Source organism: Argopecten irradians, chromosome 13 (genome assembly GCF_041381155.1).
Source record: "Argopecten irradians isolate NY chromosome 13, Ai_NY, whole genome shotgun sequence".
Classification (NCBI taxonomy): Eukaryota; Metazoa; Mollusca; class Bivalvia; order Pectinida; family Pectinidae; genus Argopecten; species Argopecten irradians.
The window spans coordinates 31,855,219-31,873,681 of NC_091146.1; the positions used below are offsets into that span (position 1 = coordinate 31,855,219).

Sequence of the window (18,463 nt, forward strand, 5' to 3'; positions counted from 1 at the left end):
TGGGTGGCAGAATAAATTTGAATAGGTGTGCGAGATAATGAGATGTTTAGAGGATAAGTGGTTACGGGCTATAGAAAGAACTGGTCGTCTGTCACGACGACCTGACGTATGGGGTTCGTTTCTTCACACCTACTTGTGTAAAACGGAGGTTAGAGTACGGAGAAAGCTCCACGCGAAGTCCCTATCAAGATTTACAAATAGCATACACGATCAACAAATTATTAGGCATAAAAACTCAAAAGAAATAAACAAATGACAACTTGATTTTTATCGGCAGCGACATGGTATTGTTGTTCTTTTCTTCTTTCTTCCTTCCTTTTCTTTATTCTTCTTCTTCTTCTTCTTCTTCTTCTTCTTTCTTCTTCTTCTTCTTCTTCTTCTTCTTTTTCTTCTTCTTCAACTATTTGCATTTGACATTCTTCAATTTTTTGCTCTTCTTCTGAGGTGAAATAGCGTTCAATCAGGAAAGAACTTCATCCATTCAAAAATATTTCGCAATCTTTTCCCCTTCAAATTGACTATTGAATGAGATTACAGAAATAAAAGAAAGTTCCCTAACATTAGATTTTGTTATGTACAAAATGTTGAAACTTTTGGATGAAGGGACATTATTAGATCATTAGTTCGTTAAGCCAGAGGAGAAAACGCTAGATATGCATAGCTGCTTTTGATATGTTTATAGCTGGACTAATATATTCAATCGGCAGAACGATCGGCTAGAATTCGGAGGTTCCGGGTTCGAGCACCTGTCTGGACGTCGCTACTCTCTTGTGACATGCATCCCGTGCGCTTATTATATTTTGTATAAACTTATAATGAACCATGGTCGTATAAAAGCATTCAGTCTACATAATATCGGAGCCATTTGCTAACTCGAGACGAGAGGGCGGGGCGGGGTGGGAGGGGGATGCGGGTCAGGTTGTAGGTGTGGCTTGCCGATTGTAACATTTTATTGAGGGGAGGGGGGTTGAAGGCGTGGTTTGCCGACTGTTATATTATATTTTGTGGGGGGAGGCAGGTTGTTTATGTGGTGCGCCGACTGATACATTATATTGGAGCGGGGAGGACTGGTTGTGGCGTGGCGTAGCGACTGTAACATTATATTGAAGGGAGAGGGAAAGGAGGTTGTGGACGTGGCGTGCCGACTATTACAGTATATCGTTTGTTTGGGGGAAGGGCAGGTTATGGACGTGGCGTAGCGACTGTAACATTATACTCAAAGTTCATCAATATGGTGTTGAGATCTATCTAGTTGTCAGCCGTGTTGACAGAGTTTAATTATCGGTACGTCTGCAGTGATGACAGTGACACCCTGTAATTAAGTGTATCGGCCTATAGTTAATGAATGGCCGCGCCGACTTACCATAGAAACCTATACCCGGAACACAATGAAATGTTGACTATTTGAGCGATGAAGTCGTTAGATTTTAAACATTTTAGTAAAGGCAAACAGCCCCTTAAAGCATTTGATCTGTCGCGACTTTAACTGGTTAGACTGAAGATTGATCACAAGGAGAAACATCTCCTTTATAATAGTATGCTGTATTTCCTTAAATATATATACACCTTATCCTTATCCCTCAATCGTTCTTTCATTCCTTCGCCTTTGTAATCTATTTTATAGTTTCCTCGTACATATGCTATTTAATGTCGTTCTTACATTTCCGCCCTAGATCTACGTCCTCTCTAGCAGTATTTCTTTCACTTTTCGTAAGTTTGTGTTCTACATAAATTACATGTCATATGCTTTTCAGTGCATGTATCGCGCTCCCGTAGATATTTGTCATATTATCATGAAAGTATAATATTTAGATATGTGAAATCGTTCTTGATATGTCGAAGGCTAATTTGGGTGTATAATATACATAATTACACGATACGAATTTCATATCAAATAATTCTAAAAATATTTTTTAAAGTCCCAAAAAAGTCTTCCTCTCTCTCTGTCTAATGAATAACTTCATATATTTTCAAGAAATTAAGGAAGGTTTGTCAATTTGCTTAGTGTGGTAAGAAACTCATAAGTATTGTGTACGTACATATCTACAATCAGTTTAAGTTTATCGTACACGCATAAGCTTATCGCGATGTCAGGCAAGTTATCAAAATGTACAAGCGATACTTATTTTCTTAATGAAACAATTACTTTAGCGATAAGATAGTTTGGTTAACATTTCCTGATAAGATTGGGTAATGTATGTGTACAATGTTCTATACCGGGGCTAGACAAGTTAGATAACATTACGCGAGAGTAAAACTAACTTCTTGTCGTTAATTGTATACTTAACCGGTGTTTGTGTAAACAAAGCACCCTTCAAACCCACACAGGTTGCACCGGGTCACCGATAACCGGTGTTGTATGGAAATAACACCCTATTATATGTTACCTCGGGTTTTGATAAGAGATAACATTCTATTAACTTTTGCCTTGAACTGATTGCGCGGATTTGAAGAACGTTTAAGTGAAATATGAATAGGCTTACAATATCTTGAGGTCACCAGTGAAATTAAAAGTTATTGATTGAATTCCTAATTTTATTATAATAACCCGACTGACACATGACCGCCATTGTGTTTTTAAAATTATAATGTATAGATGACCTTACGACTATTAAAGTGAACAGTCGGGCAAGGATGGCTAAAGTCGGTAAAAATTGTGTGAATGTATCCAGTATAATTTCTTATGAAATGGAAAAACAAAATCTCTCGCCAAAATCTGTCTGTGTACGAAGAAATTAATTTAAAGTATAGGAATTCTAATACGTCCTCCCGGCTGACTATGTCCGTGGTTACATTTACACGCAGCCTCGCTTTCAATGCTTTCAGCTTCCCTTTACTTTAATGGTCAGAACTGGGAAACGTAAGCAGAACTTGGCCGTCGTATTAATATGTGAGAACTTTTGGAAGGCCAATGAACGCATTTAGACTGGTTTTCTTTGCCCGACTATTCACTTTAAACTGACTTTGACATAAAAACAGTTTCCTGTTTTCTCGATATCCTTGTTCGAAGCTTGAGGTTAATAAACCACTTCAGTGATATAGCACTATAAAAAAGGGCAACAGTTCCACTATACAAGAAGACACAACATGAATATACCGCAGTCTCCCAAAAAACGCACCTCGCACAATATACACGCAATACATCGCATACATGGGAGGCCGTCCTTACATGACCATAGCTGTTAATAGGACGTTAATTAATCAAACCAACAAACAAAATCATATCTTTTCTCTTACCTCTCTCTGAATCACTCCGAAATCAGATGACTGGTTTTTTTTAGTTTTTTTTTTGCTTGTTTGTTTTTTATTTTATTTTGTATGTTATAGGTAATGACTGTTTGTAACTTGTACCACTGTATTATTATGTAGGGAGACTATCTATATGTAGACAATGCCTGCTGTCGAATACCATTGATTTTGTCCATAAAATTGTTTGAAACTGGAATTTCTGAATTAGTCTCTAACTACATATTCTCTCACTTTGGCCATTATTGATTTTTTTGTTTTGTATCCTCGTGGTAGGTTAATGGTCATATGAGTGAAAAACAAACACACACGCATTTTTAGGAAATGGAAAATAAAAGACACGCGCAGAAGGGATAAATTATGCTTATAACTATGATATATCTACAATATCCTTTAAGTTATAAAATCTTTCAAAGCAATAAAAATCTTCTCAATATTTCATTAATTGTAATATTTTTGGAGAACAAAGTTTATATCATGTATCACTTTTAATGCCGAAAAAGTAATTATTTCTTCAGCAAAATAACATGTTTTTCTTGTGTTTGTTTTTGTTCATCTTGCTGTCTGGTAGGTTTCAGAAACTCAAAAGGACGCGAAAGGGGAAAAAAATAACTGTGGCTTTATCTGCATGTACAAGCATATAAAGAGTATGCTTTAATCGTATTTCCATGCATATGTTATAACTCTACTTCTACAGTTTTGCGCGCAGTGTCGTTTCGATACATGTATCTAAATGTAATACAGAAATATCGCTTTTTAGAGAAAATACTGTACCGAACATTTTGCAAAATATCGCTTATCGCTTTTAAAGACAAAACTTTACATAACTTTTTCAAAATATCGCTTTTTAAGACAATACTGTACTAAGCCTCTTACAAAATATCGCTTTTTAAGACAATACTGTACTAGCCTACAAATATCGCTTTAGATACTGTAATAACCATTTGCAAATGGCCATACATTTCATGTACATGTACCTCCGTTGAGAATGATAAAACTCAAATCACACATAATTAATTAGCTCTTTTTCTTTTAGTCTAATTAAAACATCCAGGCAAAATCTTTTATTACATTAGCCAGTTATATAGTATAAGTTAGTACTATAGACCTTCCTGGCTCTTGAGAATTTGCGTGTGAGAAAGTATTGGGTGGGCTGTCGGGGAACTTCATTAAAATTCACAGTTTGCTTCTAACTCTTAACGTTTCATTCATCTTAATTTTCAGAGCAAATATTTAAAATTGAGTAGAATAGAAGTTTAATTGAATTAATCCTGGATCGATAGCAACAAGACGTTTACATTAAACCTGTCATTGTTTTGTTAAAATGAGTAAGAAAAGACATCAAACAGTCCGACTCAAGTGCCGGAGTTGTACGGTAGTGAGTCACGTGTTTAGACTCTGACTCGGCTAAACGTTTACACTCAAAGTGTCGCTTAGGTCAATGGACGTGACGAAGATCAAGCCTTCAGCGACACCATATTCTTCGGCTGACAGTGGAATGCTGGGAAACAATTATCACTAGTTTATGTTAGAGTGGCCATACTGTTGTTCGTCTCTGTCAAATATTTACAGAACGCCGAAAAACCAGTTCTCGCGATAATTGAAACAAAACGAGTTCAAGAATAATTAGCATACCTAAACATTGTCGGTCTGTTTGATGTCAAAACAGGTAGCCTTTTCTAGTGATGCCGGAATGATATTAAACAGTTAACAAGAATTCGATCAGATTCATGTATTGGTCATTAGATTTTAGCAAGTTCTGAATATCAAAGAAAGCACCGGTACTTTATTGGACCGCATTCTTGCATATGCAAATATATCATTATGTATTAGATTTTGAATCTTCAGAAAGTTTCCGAAACACTTTCAACTACAACATACATGTACTACACGCTTATTACATGTATATTGTACTTAGTTTTAGAAAACGAAGTTCGCGATACGTTTAATGAATGAAACTAATCTAAGATGTTATTTATTTATTTGTTTATTTATTTGCAAAACATTGCAAACAGAAATTTAAAACTTGTGGGAAACGTCTTTGTAATATATTTCGGGCGAAAAATAAATATTATAGGATATTTAAAACATAAAGCAATCTTATGAGGTAAATACTTTATGTATTGTGAATTTTAATGGAGAAGGCGTTTGCAAGTTTTGATTAATTTGTGCCCGATCCTGTTGCAATTATGGCAATAAAAATGTAAAAATGCTCCACCGTCCACAGAGTATAAACGATACTCATTTTTTAAACAAGAACTGATGATTAATTGTGTATATATCTACATATCTATATATCTAATGTCTATTTAACAAACAAAACCAATAAAAACAATTTATTTTGCTTTTGGTGTATGGGCTGTCAATACATCGTACTTAATTCTACATAGGACATAGTGCCACGGAATTTTTCGGGATGCAATTAATTATTAATAATAGTTTTTTATCTTGAGATGAAATAGGGGTGGTAATGGTGTAAAGTAAGTAACTTTTGTAACTGAAGAAAAATACGAAAATATTCGTTCCTGTTTTTGATAGCAAGAAAAAAAATTGTCAGCGGTGGAGCAAAATTTAACAGAATTTTAGAAAAGTTTGACCAACCTTTAGGATCACAAGATGATCAGACAGCTAATTTTCTCCGCGCCCCAGGATAATTGTCAAATGTTTTCACCTAGTCACGATGATGGCGGCTGTGTATTGAGCCCAATTGCTAACATTAAGTAGATGGCATCTCTGTTAGCTAGATACTCGCATTAAGTTTGACTTAAAATGCCTAAATTGGCCATTTGGGAGCTTTATTTGACTTGAACTTTGTTGTCTTAATAACACTTTCCCCAATTTAATAGAAAATATTCCTTGAAAAGTTCACAGAAAACGTGAGGAAGACCATTGATTGACCATTACTATTTCCAGAAACATTTAGCGATAAGTTTAAGTAATATCTAAGTATGACTATTAATTTGATAAGCTAAAATCGACCCTGATTATTTTTAGTAAAATATTGTGATGAGTTGACTTAAAAACCAGGAATGGCCATTGATTTTAAAATTAAGCCAAAAATGACCTTTTGTGAAGCTATGATTGACCACTATTATTTCTAGAAACATTTTGTGATAAATTGACTTAAAAAAAGGAATGGCCATTGACATTAAAATTTAGCCAAAAATGACCTTTTGTGAAGATGACATAGACCATATTAATTGGTAGAAATATTTTGTGATAATACAAAACTGACCGTCACCTCATCAATTGTTTTTTGCTTTTGACACCATAGTGAAACACTAAGTGTGTCCCGATATATCATATATATTTGTATGGTATTAAGTTTTTAAGTCCAATTAGCAAGTTGGTATTTTAAGGATACAGTACACTGTATGTTCAATAAATGGGGTCTCGACTCTTAAAATTTCATACAGATATATCTGGGTATTCGGTGTTCATTACCGAAGCATGTAATGCGTTTCTTCATTTTAAATAATATTTAAAATCTTCACCAACTCTCCCCTCCTGTTCTCTTCACATTGTTTAGAATACTGTACACCGTTTAATTTTGGCGGTGGCTTTTGTTGGCTAACCACCATTTCACGTCGCTTTGATTTCGAGATATTGAGACGTATTGGTCTATTTTACCTTCGCATATAACATTTTCGTGATGAATACATTTCTTAGAAACATGACGCGTTTGATTTCTTGTTATTGTTTTTTTTTTTTTTTTTTTTTTTTTTCTAAATGAAAAAAGTACAAATTTATGCTCTTCAGTTTCTATAGAACATATATGTAGCAAGATTCTTAGCATATATACGTTGACAATGGAATCGCGATTTATAATATAAATGTAATGTTAGGCACCCGGAATGGATCTGTAGTTTTAAGTGACTTGTTTGAATTTTTGTATTTTTTTTTTCATATTTACAACAATAAGTCATTGGTTCTAATGCATTTGGAGGAAAATGTGCGAAAATATTTATATCGTTAATAAGGTGGAAAATCGCAGTAAGATCCTTGTAGCTTTGACTTTCTGTCGATTTCATTTTTCACACATAATCCTCCGAAATATATAAGAACTGATGACTAATTTTTGTAAATCATCTATTTCGATAATGACCATGACTGGTCAAGACAAAGTACGTGGATGAGACGCCCAATAACACTTTCTATATCAATATTTCACATTGGCCAAGACTTACAAATCACGTGGTCAGTCAGTTATTGACTCATAACGTACGTTATGGGCAAGATATGCATCGCATTTAAGTTTCGTTTAATGTCTATATTGAATATTTGTCCGATCTTTTCGGATAGTTACACTTCAGTAATGGTCAGTTATCAGTGACCACAATAGTCAGCGATGACGGTCAGACGTTAGATAGTCTTCAATAGTATGGTCAACTTACAGTACCTGTCCTACTAAAATGAAAAACGGTTTATATATACGCACAGTAAAAATAATCAAACACAATGTCGCTTAGGAAATCATTAACAAAACTAGAAATTATTAGAATTTAAAAACATTTTAAAGAAACATCGTTATACACGTACAGAGGAACATTTTTAAAATGCTGTTTGATCGCTAAGCTTAAAGAGCTTTTAATATTCCCCATGCTACACCGGCAGAGATAGTACAAGATTTAACAATTGATCTTGGTGCGAAAGGTCGATGACTCAATCACGACTTCAACCACGAATTCAGCTAATTATAACACTCATGATGATATCACACTAAGTGAATAAATATGATAACGTTTATTGGAATGTTGCGGTGCCTTTTCCATGAACAACACTTCTCACACTCACAAACTCATGTCGGTAGGACCGTTGTAACGTTGCAAATTGACCCCCGTAGAAGATTGAACTCGGGCCATTTTTTCAACCATTCATTATTCAACAGACTAGTAGTTGAATATTGACTCCAGAAGCTATCTATTTTTAATGGCACTCAGGGCCCATATTCAACGTTGAAAATGACATCTGGGCTCAATTATTTAAAGGATGACTGGCTTAATCACATGATAAGTGAATTTTTTATTTCTCGTTTTCTGCATGAGTTGTTCTTTATCTAAACCAAAATCAGCATCGATATCGATACTCATCATTTGAACAATTAGTTATTTTTAATCGTACAGTAACACCTTTAATGATGCAAAAAAATCTACAGTAACATCTTTAATGATGCAAAAAAAAATCTTGTATGTATATATTCACTAGATTAAACATCACATTATTGTTCAAATGATGATTTATTTCTTGTTTTTTTTTTCCACTCAGATCTGTTGATATTATATTTTAAGAAAAAAATATATATTATTTCTCATACAATATAGTAGATTATCAAATATTTTCGAGATATATTTTTATTTTGTAAAAAAAACAAGTATAACATTTACTGTAATGTAGGACCTAACCAGATGGTATATGGTTCCGTTTGGAACTAAAAATCTGATTTTGAATCGACAAAATTGATATTGAGTTCACTATGTTTGCGCAACTAATGCACCGATATTGGATTTTAACCAGATTTTGTTTCCACATGTGAAGGACGACCGTATAGCTTCAGGGCAAATTGAGCCACATCAATTCGTCGTGTCACCTTCCATATTTGTATTTCAAAGCGATGAATAATGAATAGGAGTTGGAAACTTATCGAATATTACTTGGACAATGTCCAGACCAGGAAATGCCAATATTAGACTAGTTAGGACCCCGATAACAGGTATATTGCCACTAAATCCGTGACAGCGAAATGTTACCGCAAGCAGGAAGCAGAGATGTTTATTGAAGTACAATACATTGACCTAACAGTTAATGGGACTGATTGATTACCGAGTTATCGACCCTGAATTAATTTACAGCCAATTTCGCTTATTTGCGCCTATTTGAGTGTAAACAAAGATTTTAATTATCGCCCCTTAGCGTCCTATCGTTACCCGGACAACGGACGATAGTGCCCGCGCGGAGTTCTCTGAAATGGACATCGATGTAAATATGTCAACGGGCTCTGATTGTCTGTCAACAATGATGTAAGCGACAGTGTTTGCATTGTCGTAAGCGGTAATTGGAAGGTGTCAATTTCCCGCTGTTTTCTGGCAGTATTTGTGATGTTATGAGGCGTGGCATAATAGATTTGACTGACAGGTGGATAAACAGCTTCTTTTATGTAAAATACAAAAGTTTCTTTGATGGAATTTACATCAAAAATGGTAAAGGAAAAAGAAGATCATCGTGCGTCTCAGATCTCGCGAGAAGATGACGCAATACTAATATTGACACAAGGGGGTGTTGTTACCTACGTCGCAACGCTGTTCATCCGTGCTATTTTGATATTAATCCCAATTTTAGATGATAACTATGAACGAATACAGATATCAACGAAGCAAAAAGACCTTTAATGTAAAACAAGCGAATCTATTTGTCTGCTTTTTAAACTTACAAATGAAATTATGCTTTACTAACAATGTGGTAGTCAAGCATTCGGCTTAACATGTAAATCCGTCCTCAATAAATACTCATTATTATCATTATCAACGTTTATGTACTATATTCGCACTCTTTACGGCTGTGTAAGCTATTCATAAACTTATAAAAAATATGAAGTTAACTTATGAAATGTACAGCCTTTCAAATTAATTAAATAAACGTATATATCTTTAGATGTGGAAAAAATATCAGCAAAATTAAAAATATGATTAATAAATATATAAAAGACTTCTTCATTTGTTTTATGTAAATATAGATGTGGATAAATTGCAAATATAACTGTAGCTATGTACAAATTCACTTTATCAGTCGAGTTAAAAGTTAAACGCAAGCAGCCGGATTATTATCATCAATAATAGATTCTTTTCCCGTTGAAGCATCTTTCTTAAATATTACATGTATGTCATATTTTCACATTTTTTAATATCTTCAGCATAATCAAGCTAAGGAAATATGCCAATATCTTATATGTATGCAGTGTTTCATATGGTATGTCTCGGTGCAAACTAACATACCTTGCATGTGTATTCAAACTTCCTTATATAAGATTAATTGCCTAATATGCAAATCGAACACGACAACAAATTCATCTATTGTTTGCTTCTTTTTTCATTTTCCCCAAATTGATTTGTTAGCTGCTATTATCAACTGTTTGAAAAGTGAGAGCGTCATTTACATAACAATACCGGTATTCTACTCTCCCCACCAGGTTTTCCAAAGGTACATCTAATGTGATGGATTAACTATTAAAAACACATTTGATCCCGATCAATCAAATGTACCACACTAAATAATGTTTACGTGGGCAGCCTTACTTTCATAAATCAACATTGCTTTTGATATCGTCAATAATTTCTGAGATCTGGAACCACGGGGGAACATTTTGACATGATGAATTATGTTATCAACACTATCTGCACCTCTTTATAAAATCGTCTATTGATGTCAGCAAACTTGTTCTTTCTCTATCTTGATCTGATCTCGTAATCGAGATAGATTTGATCTCTTTCAGTTCTAATATATGCTAAATCTATTAAACGTATTTCAAATTATAAATAAATCTACGTTAGCATTACAGTCTTTATTTATTTATTTATTAATAAATTTATTTATTTATTTATTTATCTATTTATTATTTATTTATTTATTTATTAATATTTATTTATTTATTATTTTATTTATTTTTTGTTATATTTCAGCACGATATCAACATATTTTCAGAAGAATATCGTACATTTTCGGTCACTATATCAATAAGAAGTTCATGTTTAATTTTGTAAAATTCTTTATTAATATGAAATATTCAGTGATGAGGTGATCCAGTCATTATCAGAATACATTATTGATAATCATGTTTCAAATCGACATCATTCATATTTTTTTTTCCGTTTGAAATTGAAATGTCTGTTACAGACTCAGTTGACTTTTAAAATGAACTTCTGAGTTTTAAACCTGAAAATTATACGTAAGAGATAAGTGAAATATATGTTAAAGCTTTAAATAAATGCGAATTTATATTATTTTTGTTTCCTTTTGTTGTTGTTGTTGTTGTTGTTGTTTCTTTGTAAAATTGATGATATATGTGACGCTACTGAAACTCTTCAATGCAGATACTCGATGGGAAATGTTTTTCTCTCGCTCTTATCAAAAATCTAACTAAATGTTCTTTCCATTTAAAACTGATTGTTATACGGATTCCTGTTGTTTTTACGACAACCGTGTAACGAGCACGTGCCTGGTTGCTAGGTCTGTTTCCATGGACGCGTGGCTATGTCGTCGATATCATCACGTCAAAATAAGATCTTTAATTGATCGGATCTGGTAGTGTCATGTTATCATCAAATGTTATCTGATAGTTGTCTCACCACATGGACAAGAAAACCTGATATCTACCTGGAAATCCGTTAATATTTTGTTTTTGTATTTTATCATGGTTTATTAGATGTTTTCCTGTTATGTTTTAATACACACGTATTCAACGCTATTCATTTTATGACCATAAAAACCAATTAGCATTTAACACTTTCACAACAATAATTTTATGGCAATATGCTATTGTACATGCGCGTTACAATATGATGATATGCAGTTTAATCCCTCGAACTCGAACTTGTATTGCTCGAATGCATCCTATTATATTTGCATTAGCGTGTCACAATTACTATATAAACTACCCAAAATGAATTGAAATTTATATTTATACAATTACCATTCAAAACATGACTGTTATAATGTCACTAACGTTGAAAAAGTCGCGTCAGAATGGCTATTCCATCTTTTGGATGAACGGTTTTCTTGGCCTTACGTCAACAAATAAAGCAGATAAACATTGAGTAAATTGCGTATATATAAACATCAATTCATCTCAACAATTCATAAAATTCATAAATAATATAATTCATACATAAACTCTATATAAATATAGATGCCAGAATTTGTAGACAATTTTGAGAACATTATGAAACTGACTTATTATTTTCATTTTTATCTATTATTTTTGCAATAACAAGAGCTTTTGAGGTGATATAAACTAAACGTTTTTATTCCCCCAATTACTCAAAAAAACTACCACGCTCTTATGATAATCTCATGACATGCGCAGTCACAGTTCAAGACACCCAAGCACGGCTTCTGTCTCGTGTACAATGACAAAAAAGACACAGTGAATAAATTTCAAATAAAAAAATATCTAATGTGTATCAGAATTAAATCTAGCCACGCTTACCTACTGTTTCTATAGCGTCGCTGGCGTTTTGTGGCATAATCTGTGATTTAAACCCCCCGACTCTGTGATCCAGCATGGGTATGTGTGTATAAAATAGTATTGTAGCGATAACATTACGAGGTATATGTGACGGGAATAAAAGATTCGCATTCAACCTCAAATCTTCGCACGGTCAACAATAGACAATTCGGGAGTAGATAAATACCCCTCAATGTCTCCTCCTCCCTCATTTGTTTTAGTGCATCAGACATTGGCCTATTGAGATGGTTATCTTTCCAATCGAATTCTATGGATATCAGGGGATTTTTTTTGGTGAGAAAAAAAATCCATTGATGATCAAATTGTTAGTGTTTAAATTAAAATAACTAATTTAAACAATATTTTAATGAATGAGGATACAGTGTGAAATAAACCATTATGTGGTGGATACAGTACGAAGCACAAATATTAATCCTTGGCAGAGATATTCTCCTTCCTTAGACATAAAATTATACATTATATGCCTAACCCTTCACGTTTCCTCCCGTCATTTTACCCTTAAAATCACCACTTTTCCCTTTCTACATTTTCCACCTTGTGTCAGTGTTACTTACGTTCAATTAAATATTAATTGCCCTTTCGTGCCTTCCCGATATATTAATTACACAGTATATAGTATAACCCAGTAGTTTTGATAATAAATATATTACGTAATTGTATGGCCCTTTCTTTCCTTCCTGAGATATTAATTTCACATTTGGCTTTGATACCCTGAAACAATTCCCGTCCCTCTTTAAAATCCCCGTAATTTTCTTTTGCTTTTCTTTCCCAGTAGCATTGATACTAAACCTATTAAGCATATGTTATCTTTTTGACCCCCTCCTCCCCCCCCTATCCTGAGATATGCAGTTTCATAAAATATAACAGCTACCCTATCACCTATCCCCGCGTCATTTGGTGCTTACAAACACCATTTTTTTTCCTTCTACTTTTCCCTCCCAGTATCACTGATACTAAACCTATTAAGTATAGGTTACCTTTTCGTTATTTCTCCCCTTCCTGAGACATTAAGCCCCTACAAAGTGTTGCCACTATCTCCCCCATCAGGGATAACCCTGTCCCGGATCAGTAGCCCCTAAACACTGTGAAAACATGTGCTATTGTTACCCCTATATCCACCACACCCAATCAATCGTTTATGCCTTTACAATTTTCCCCTGTGCATTGTTTTGCTTTTTTATAAATCAATGTTTTCACTAGAAAAAGTACAAGCTTATTTATCAGCATTAGACCACAAAAGTGATTTGGCGAAAAATTGCAGTATTGTTTGGTGACTAAGTAGCTAGGGGCCTTTATGTAAGGTCATGTGGTAGAACGCTACGGTGACGTATCACAATACACAAGTTACCATTGTTACGGGTAGAGAATTAATGAATACATATACCGTCGTAACAATGACATTCTATTTTCCCCTGGTTCTCGAATTATTTTTCATGAAATTTATTGATGTATTCGTTTATCATAAACTATCAAATGATTTAATACGCATTGCCAAATGTATATGTGAACAATTATTTTTTTAGGGATATAACTATATCAAATATTCATGTACTTATAACCAAACAGTGAAGTTATTTCTGACGAGAGTATACTCCAATTTTGATACTGATCTTCAGTTTTGAACAATTTGGTGGCTGCAGAGTATTGATTTAATTCGAAGCAATACCAAAGCTTAATAGGAACGCATGTTTCTACTAATCTCAAATACGGTCAAAATTGCTACCAAGGACACTTGTGTATATAAACACATTTATCCTATTTGGTGTGATATTCTATATACTTGACCTCTGTATTAAGGATACTGTTTATAAAGGAATTTCGTTGTCCCTTTGGTATCCTTTATAGAGAGGTTAGGCTGTAATAAACATTTGAAGATATTACTGAAATGAAATTATGAATATCATTACTGTAAAATTATGGATGTAATGTTTTAATTAACTTTGCAGAATAACATAGCATATATTGCTGATTATGAATTAATATTAATATTTTCCATGTTATAAAGGCTTTATGAAAATGTTTTTCCAGACTTGAAACTCTCGATCGAAAATTGTAAATTCTTATTGAACCTCAACTTATATAACGGATACTTTTGATATTGTAAGTGAATATGATATTTCTTCAAAAAATATAGTCGAAAGATTTTTCAGGTTACCAAAGTCGCCATCTGATGCCTCATTTCCTTTATATGACGTCTAACATTGGCCTCATCGTGACGTCATAATCGATTTCTGTTCTGCCCTGCCAATAAAAACATTCTGGGATATAATGTCCCATATGAATATCACAATAGAGGGCCTATCTGTGACCTCAATCCGTGACCCCTAGTGGGTGTGTATCGGTGCAGATTTATTAATGACTTCAGTATGGGAACCAATGAAACCGATAAAAGCACTTCCGTATAGGAACAATGAACACTTTCCCAGCGGAAGGTAAACAATAGCATATTGTTGTAAACAATTTAGGTATTGTAATACATATTTTTGTGTACTTTTTCTTGTTATGTTTCTAAAATGTGGTACAGCAGATAACCAGGTGGCAACACTGGTGTCAATAACAATGTCTGTCAATAATGTGATACTTTAGATAAATATGATGACGATGCTGACGTTTGCCGGTGCTGATACTGACGAACATGACTAAAATGAAGTTGAGATGATGATAATGATGGTGCTGCTGCTGCTGCTGCTGCTTCTGCTGATGATGATGATAATGTTTGCTGCTGCTACTCCTGCTGCTGCTACTGCTGCCACTGCTGCTGCTGCTACTGCTGCTGCTGCTGCTGTGATGATGATGATGTTTGCTGCTGCTGCTGCTGCTGCTGCTGCTGATGATGATGATGTTTGCTGCTGCTACTGCTGCTGCTGCTGCTGCTGCTGCTGCTGCTGCTGCTGCTGCTGCTGCTGCTGCTGCTGCTGCTGCTCCACTGCTGCCACTGCTGCACTGCTGCTGCTGCTGCTGTACTGCTGCTGCTACTGCTGCTGCTGCTGCTGCTGCTGCTGTGCTGCTGCTGCTGCTGCTGTGATGATGATGAAGATGATGACGTTTGCTGCTGCTGCTGCTGCTGTGATGATGATGATGATGAGATGTGACGTGCTGCTGCTGCTGCTGCTGCTGCTGCTGCTGCTGCTGATGCTGATGATGATGATGATGATGATGATGATGTTTGCTACTGCTGCTGCTGCTGCTGATGATGATGATGATGATGATGTTTGCTGCTGCTGCTGCTGCTGCTGATGATGATGATGATGATGTTTGCTGCTGCTGCTGCTGCTGCTTGCTGTGTGATGATGATGCGTTGCTGCTGCTGCTGCGCTGCTGCTGCTGCTGTGATGATGATGATGTGCTGTTGCTGCTGCTGCTGCTGCTGCTGTTGATGTGATGATGATGGCGTTGTGTGCTGCTGCTGCTGTGTGCTGCTGTCTGCTGCTCGCTGCTGCTGCTGCTGTGATGTGTGATGTGTGATGATGATGATGATGATGATGTGTGCTGCTGCTCTGCTGCTGTGATGATGTGATGATGCTTTGCTGCTGCTGATGATGTTGCCTGCTGCTCTGCTGCTGCTGATGAGATGATGATGATGATGTCTGCTGCTGCTGCTGCTGCTGCTGCTGTGCTGCTGCTGCTGCTGCTGCTGCTGCTGCTGCTGCTGCTGCTGCTGCTGCTGCTGCTGCTGCTGCTGCTGCTGCTGCTGCTGCTGCTGCTGCTGCTGCTGCTCCTGCTGCTGCTGCTACTGCTGCTGCTGATGATGATGATGATGACGTTTGCTGCTGCTGATAATGATGTTTTGCTGCTGCTGCTGCTGCTGCTGATGATGATGATGATGATGATGTTTGCTGCTGCTGCTGCTGCTGCTGATGATGATGATGATGATGATCGTTGCTGCTGCTGCTGATGCTGCTGTGCTGCTGCTGCTGCTGCTGCTGCTGCTGCTGCTGATGGTGTGCTGCTGCTGATGTGATGTGTGATGATGATGATGATGATTTGTTGCTGCTGCTGCTGATGATGATGATGATGATGATGATGATTTTTGCTGCTGCTCTGCTTGCTGCTGCTGCTGTGTGTGATGATGATGATGAGTGTGTGATGATGCTGATGATGATGATGATGATGATGATGATGATGATGATGATGATGATGATGATGATGATGATGTTTGCTGCTGCTACTGCTGCTGCTGTTCCTGCTGTTGATGATGATGATGATGATGATGATGATGATGATGATGATGATGATGATGATGATGATGATGATGATGATGATGATGTTTGCTGCTGCTACTGCTGCTGCTGCTGCTGCTGTTTGATGATGATGATGATGATGATGATGATGATGAGCTGCTGCTGCTGCTGATGCTGTTGATGATGATGATGATGATGATGATGATGATGATGATGATGATGATGATGATGATGATGATGATAAAATGATGATGATGTAATTATGATGATGTAATGTATTGATGATGTAATGTATTGATGATGATGATATGACGACGATGATGATAATGATAATGATAACGATGATGATGAAGAAGAGTAGGAGGAGGCGGATGCTGATAATGGTGGTTATAATGATGATGTGGGTTGTCTTGGTGCTTGTGTCATTTATTAATGCTATCCATTAAAAATAATGCCAATTCAATACATCATGAATGGACCATAGTAAATACACAATCAACCCATACTCTAATGAACTATGCTTTATCTTCGTAGCATGGCCTCTTCCCTCACCTTGAATGAACTTACTTGTGTGTAAAGTTTATGAATCAGTAAACCCCGAAAATAACTCGGGTACAAATAAGAGCAAAACTCACTTTCCCACGAAATGTAAACAAACTATTATTGTATGTAAGTAAATTAACTGCTACGCTATGAATTCTAATAACTTACAACAGAGAGGAATTTAGGGAGAAAATACATTTTAACGATGATTATTTTCTTTAGATATTCTTGAAATACTGTGCCTAAAAGCCAAAAATGATATATTTTTAAAAAAGTAGAATAGTAAATTAGGTCATGGGAATACAAGATAATTTATGCATTTCAATATAGTTTCTACAATAATTTTGTATCAAACCGAACTCATTATTATTTATTGATTGATTTAATTATTATATCCACTGTCCCTAAACTATGATAATACTAATCTCAGTGATCAAATACTCGAATAATTTAGTCTAGAGAAAGTCTTATCATGCTTTCATTTCTAAAATTAATATCCTTTACGGTCGACAATATGCCAGACGTGATATAGTTACGTCGGCAGACATTTGTGTACCCCAGTTTACACATAGAAATGTAAACAAATCATCGGAGACAATTTTCACCAAGTCAATATTTAGAATCCCACTTTAATATTCCCATTGACAAGATAACCATTGCTTATTACATATAGACTTGTAAAGGGGTACCATATGGGGAAATGCTGTATATAGACTTAAACAGTCGCCTCATACAGGGGACTATTGTCAAATGGCCATGTAAATTGAATAAAACTGTTTGTGCTATCCGTCGAAATGAAAGGTAAACAACAAACTGTTAATGGATAATCAAGTCTCTGCGGATTGCCTTGACCAACCCTTTTCAAACCCCCTAGTACGTAAACAATTACATTCATTTTCAGAATTCCAATTAAGAAATTTTCCAAATAATTAGATTAAGATTAACGTACATATTTCAATTCATTATTTTACCTTTTCCTGGTTTTGGCATCCTGCAAATACCAATACATTCACTGATACGTCCTATTTTCTCTATGGTACAGACAAAATACAGGTGACTTATTTCTTGTGTGTGTTTTGTGCATTTTATTGCAGTTAATTGTACTATAGACGACGGATATTGTCATTTCATTTTATTGAGCTTGAACTTGGTTCATATCATTATACTAACAATCATGATTTTGTTGTGTGCCCGTTGCTAATAAGATTACCAAAGCCATGTGGATGTTTCTGTTCATGATATATAGCGTATGTGT

At 35.3% G+C, this 18,463-nt stretch overlaps 1 protein-coding gene across 1 annotated transcript; it reads right to left on the reverse strand.

Moving 5' to 3' along the window:
* Window positions 1-322: 322 nt before the first annotated feature.
* Window positions 323-18,198, reverse strand: LOC138305823 (sericin-2-like). Its single transcript, XM_069246088.1, has 5 exons — window positions 18,180-18,198; window positions 16,129-16,670; window positions 15,766-15,929; window positions 15,116-15,503; window positions 323-400 (listed from the first exon to the last, which is right to left on the reverse strand). Exons 1-5 carry the CDS (start codon window positions 18,196-18,198, stop codon window positions 323-325), a joined length of 1,191 nt encoding a protein of 396 aa, XP_069102189.1.
* Window positions 18,199-18,463: the final 265 nt, after the last annotated feature.

Coding starts and splice junctions, on each gene's coding strand:
- LOC138305823 (XM_069246088.1), bottom strand. Junction 15,930..16,128: donor CAGCAGCAGCAGCAGCAGCA/GCAGCAGCAGCA, acceptor CACACATCACAG/CAGCAGCAGCAGCGAGCAGC. Junction 401..15,115: donor ACTTCATTTTAGTCATGTTC/GTCAGTATCAGC, acceptor AAATGCAAATAG/TTGAAGAAGAAGAAAAAGAA.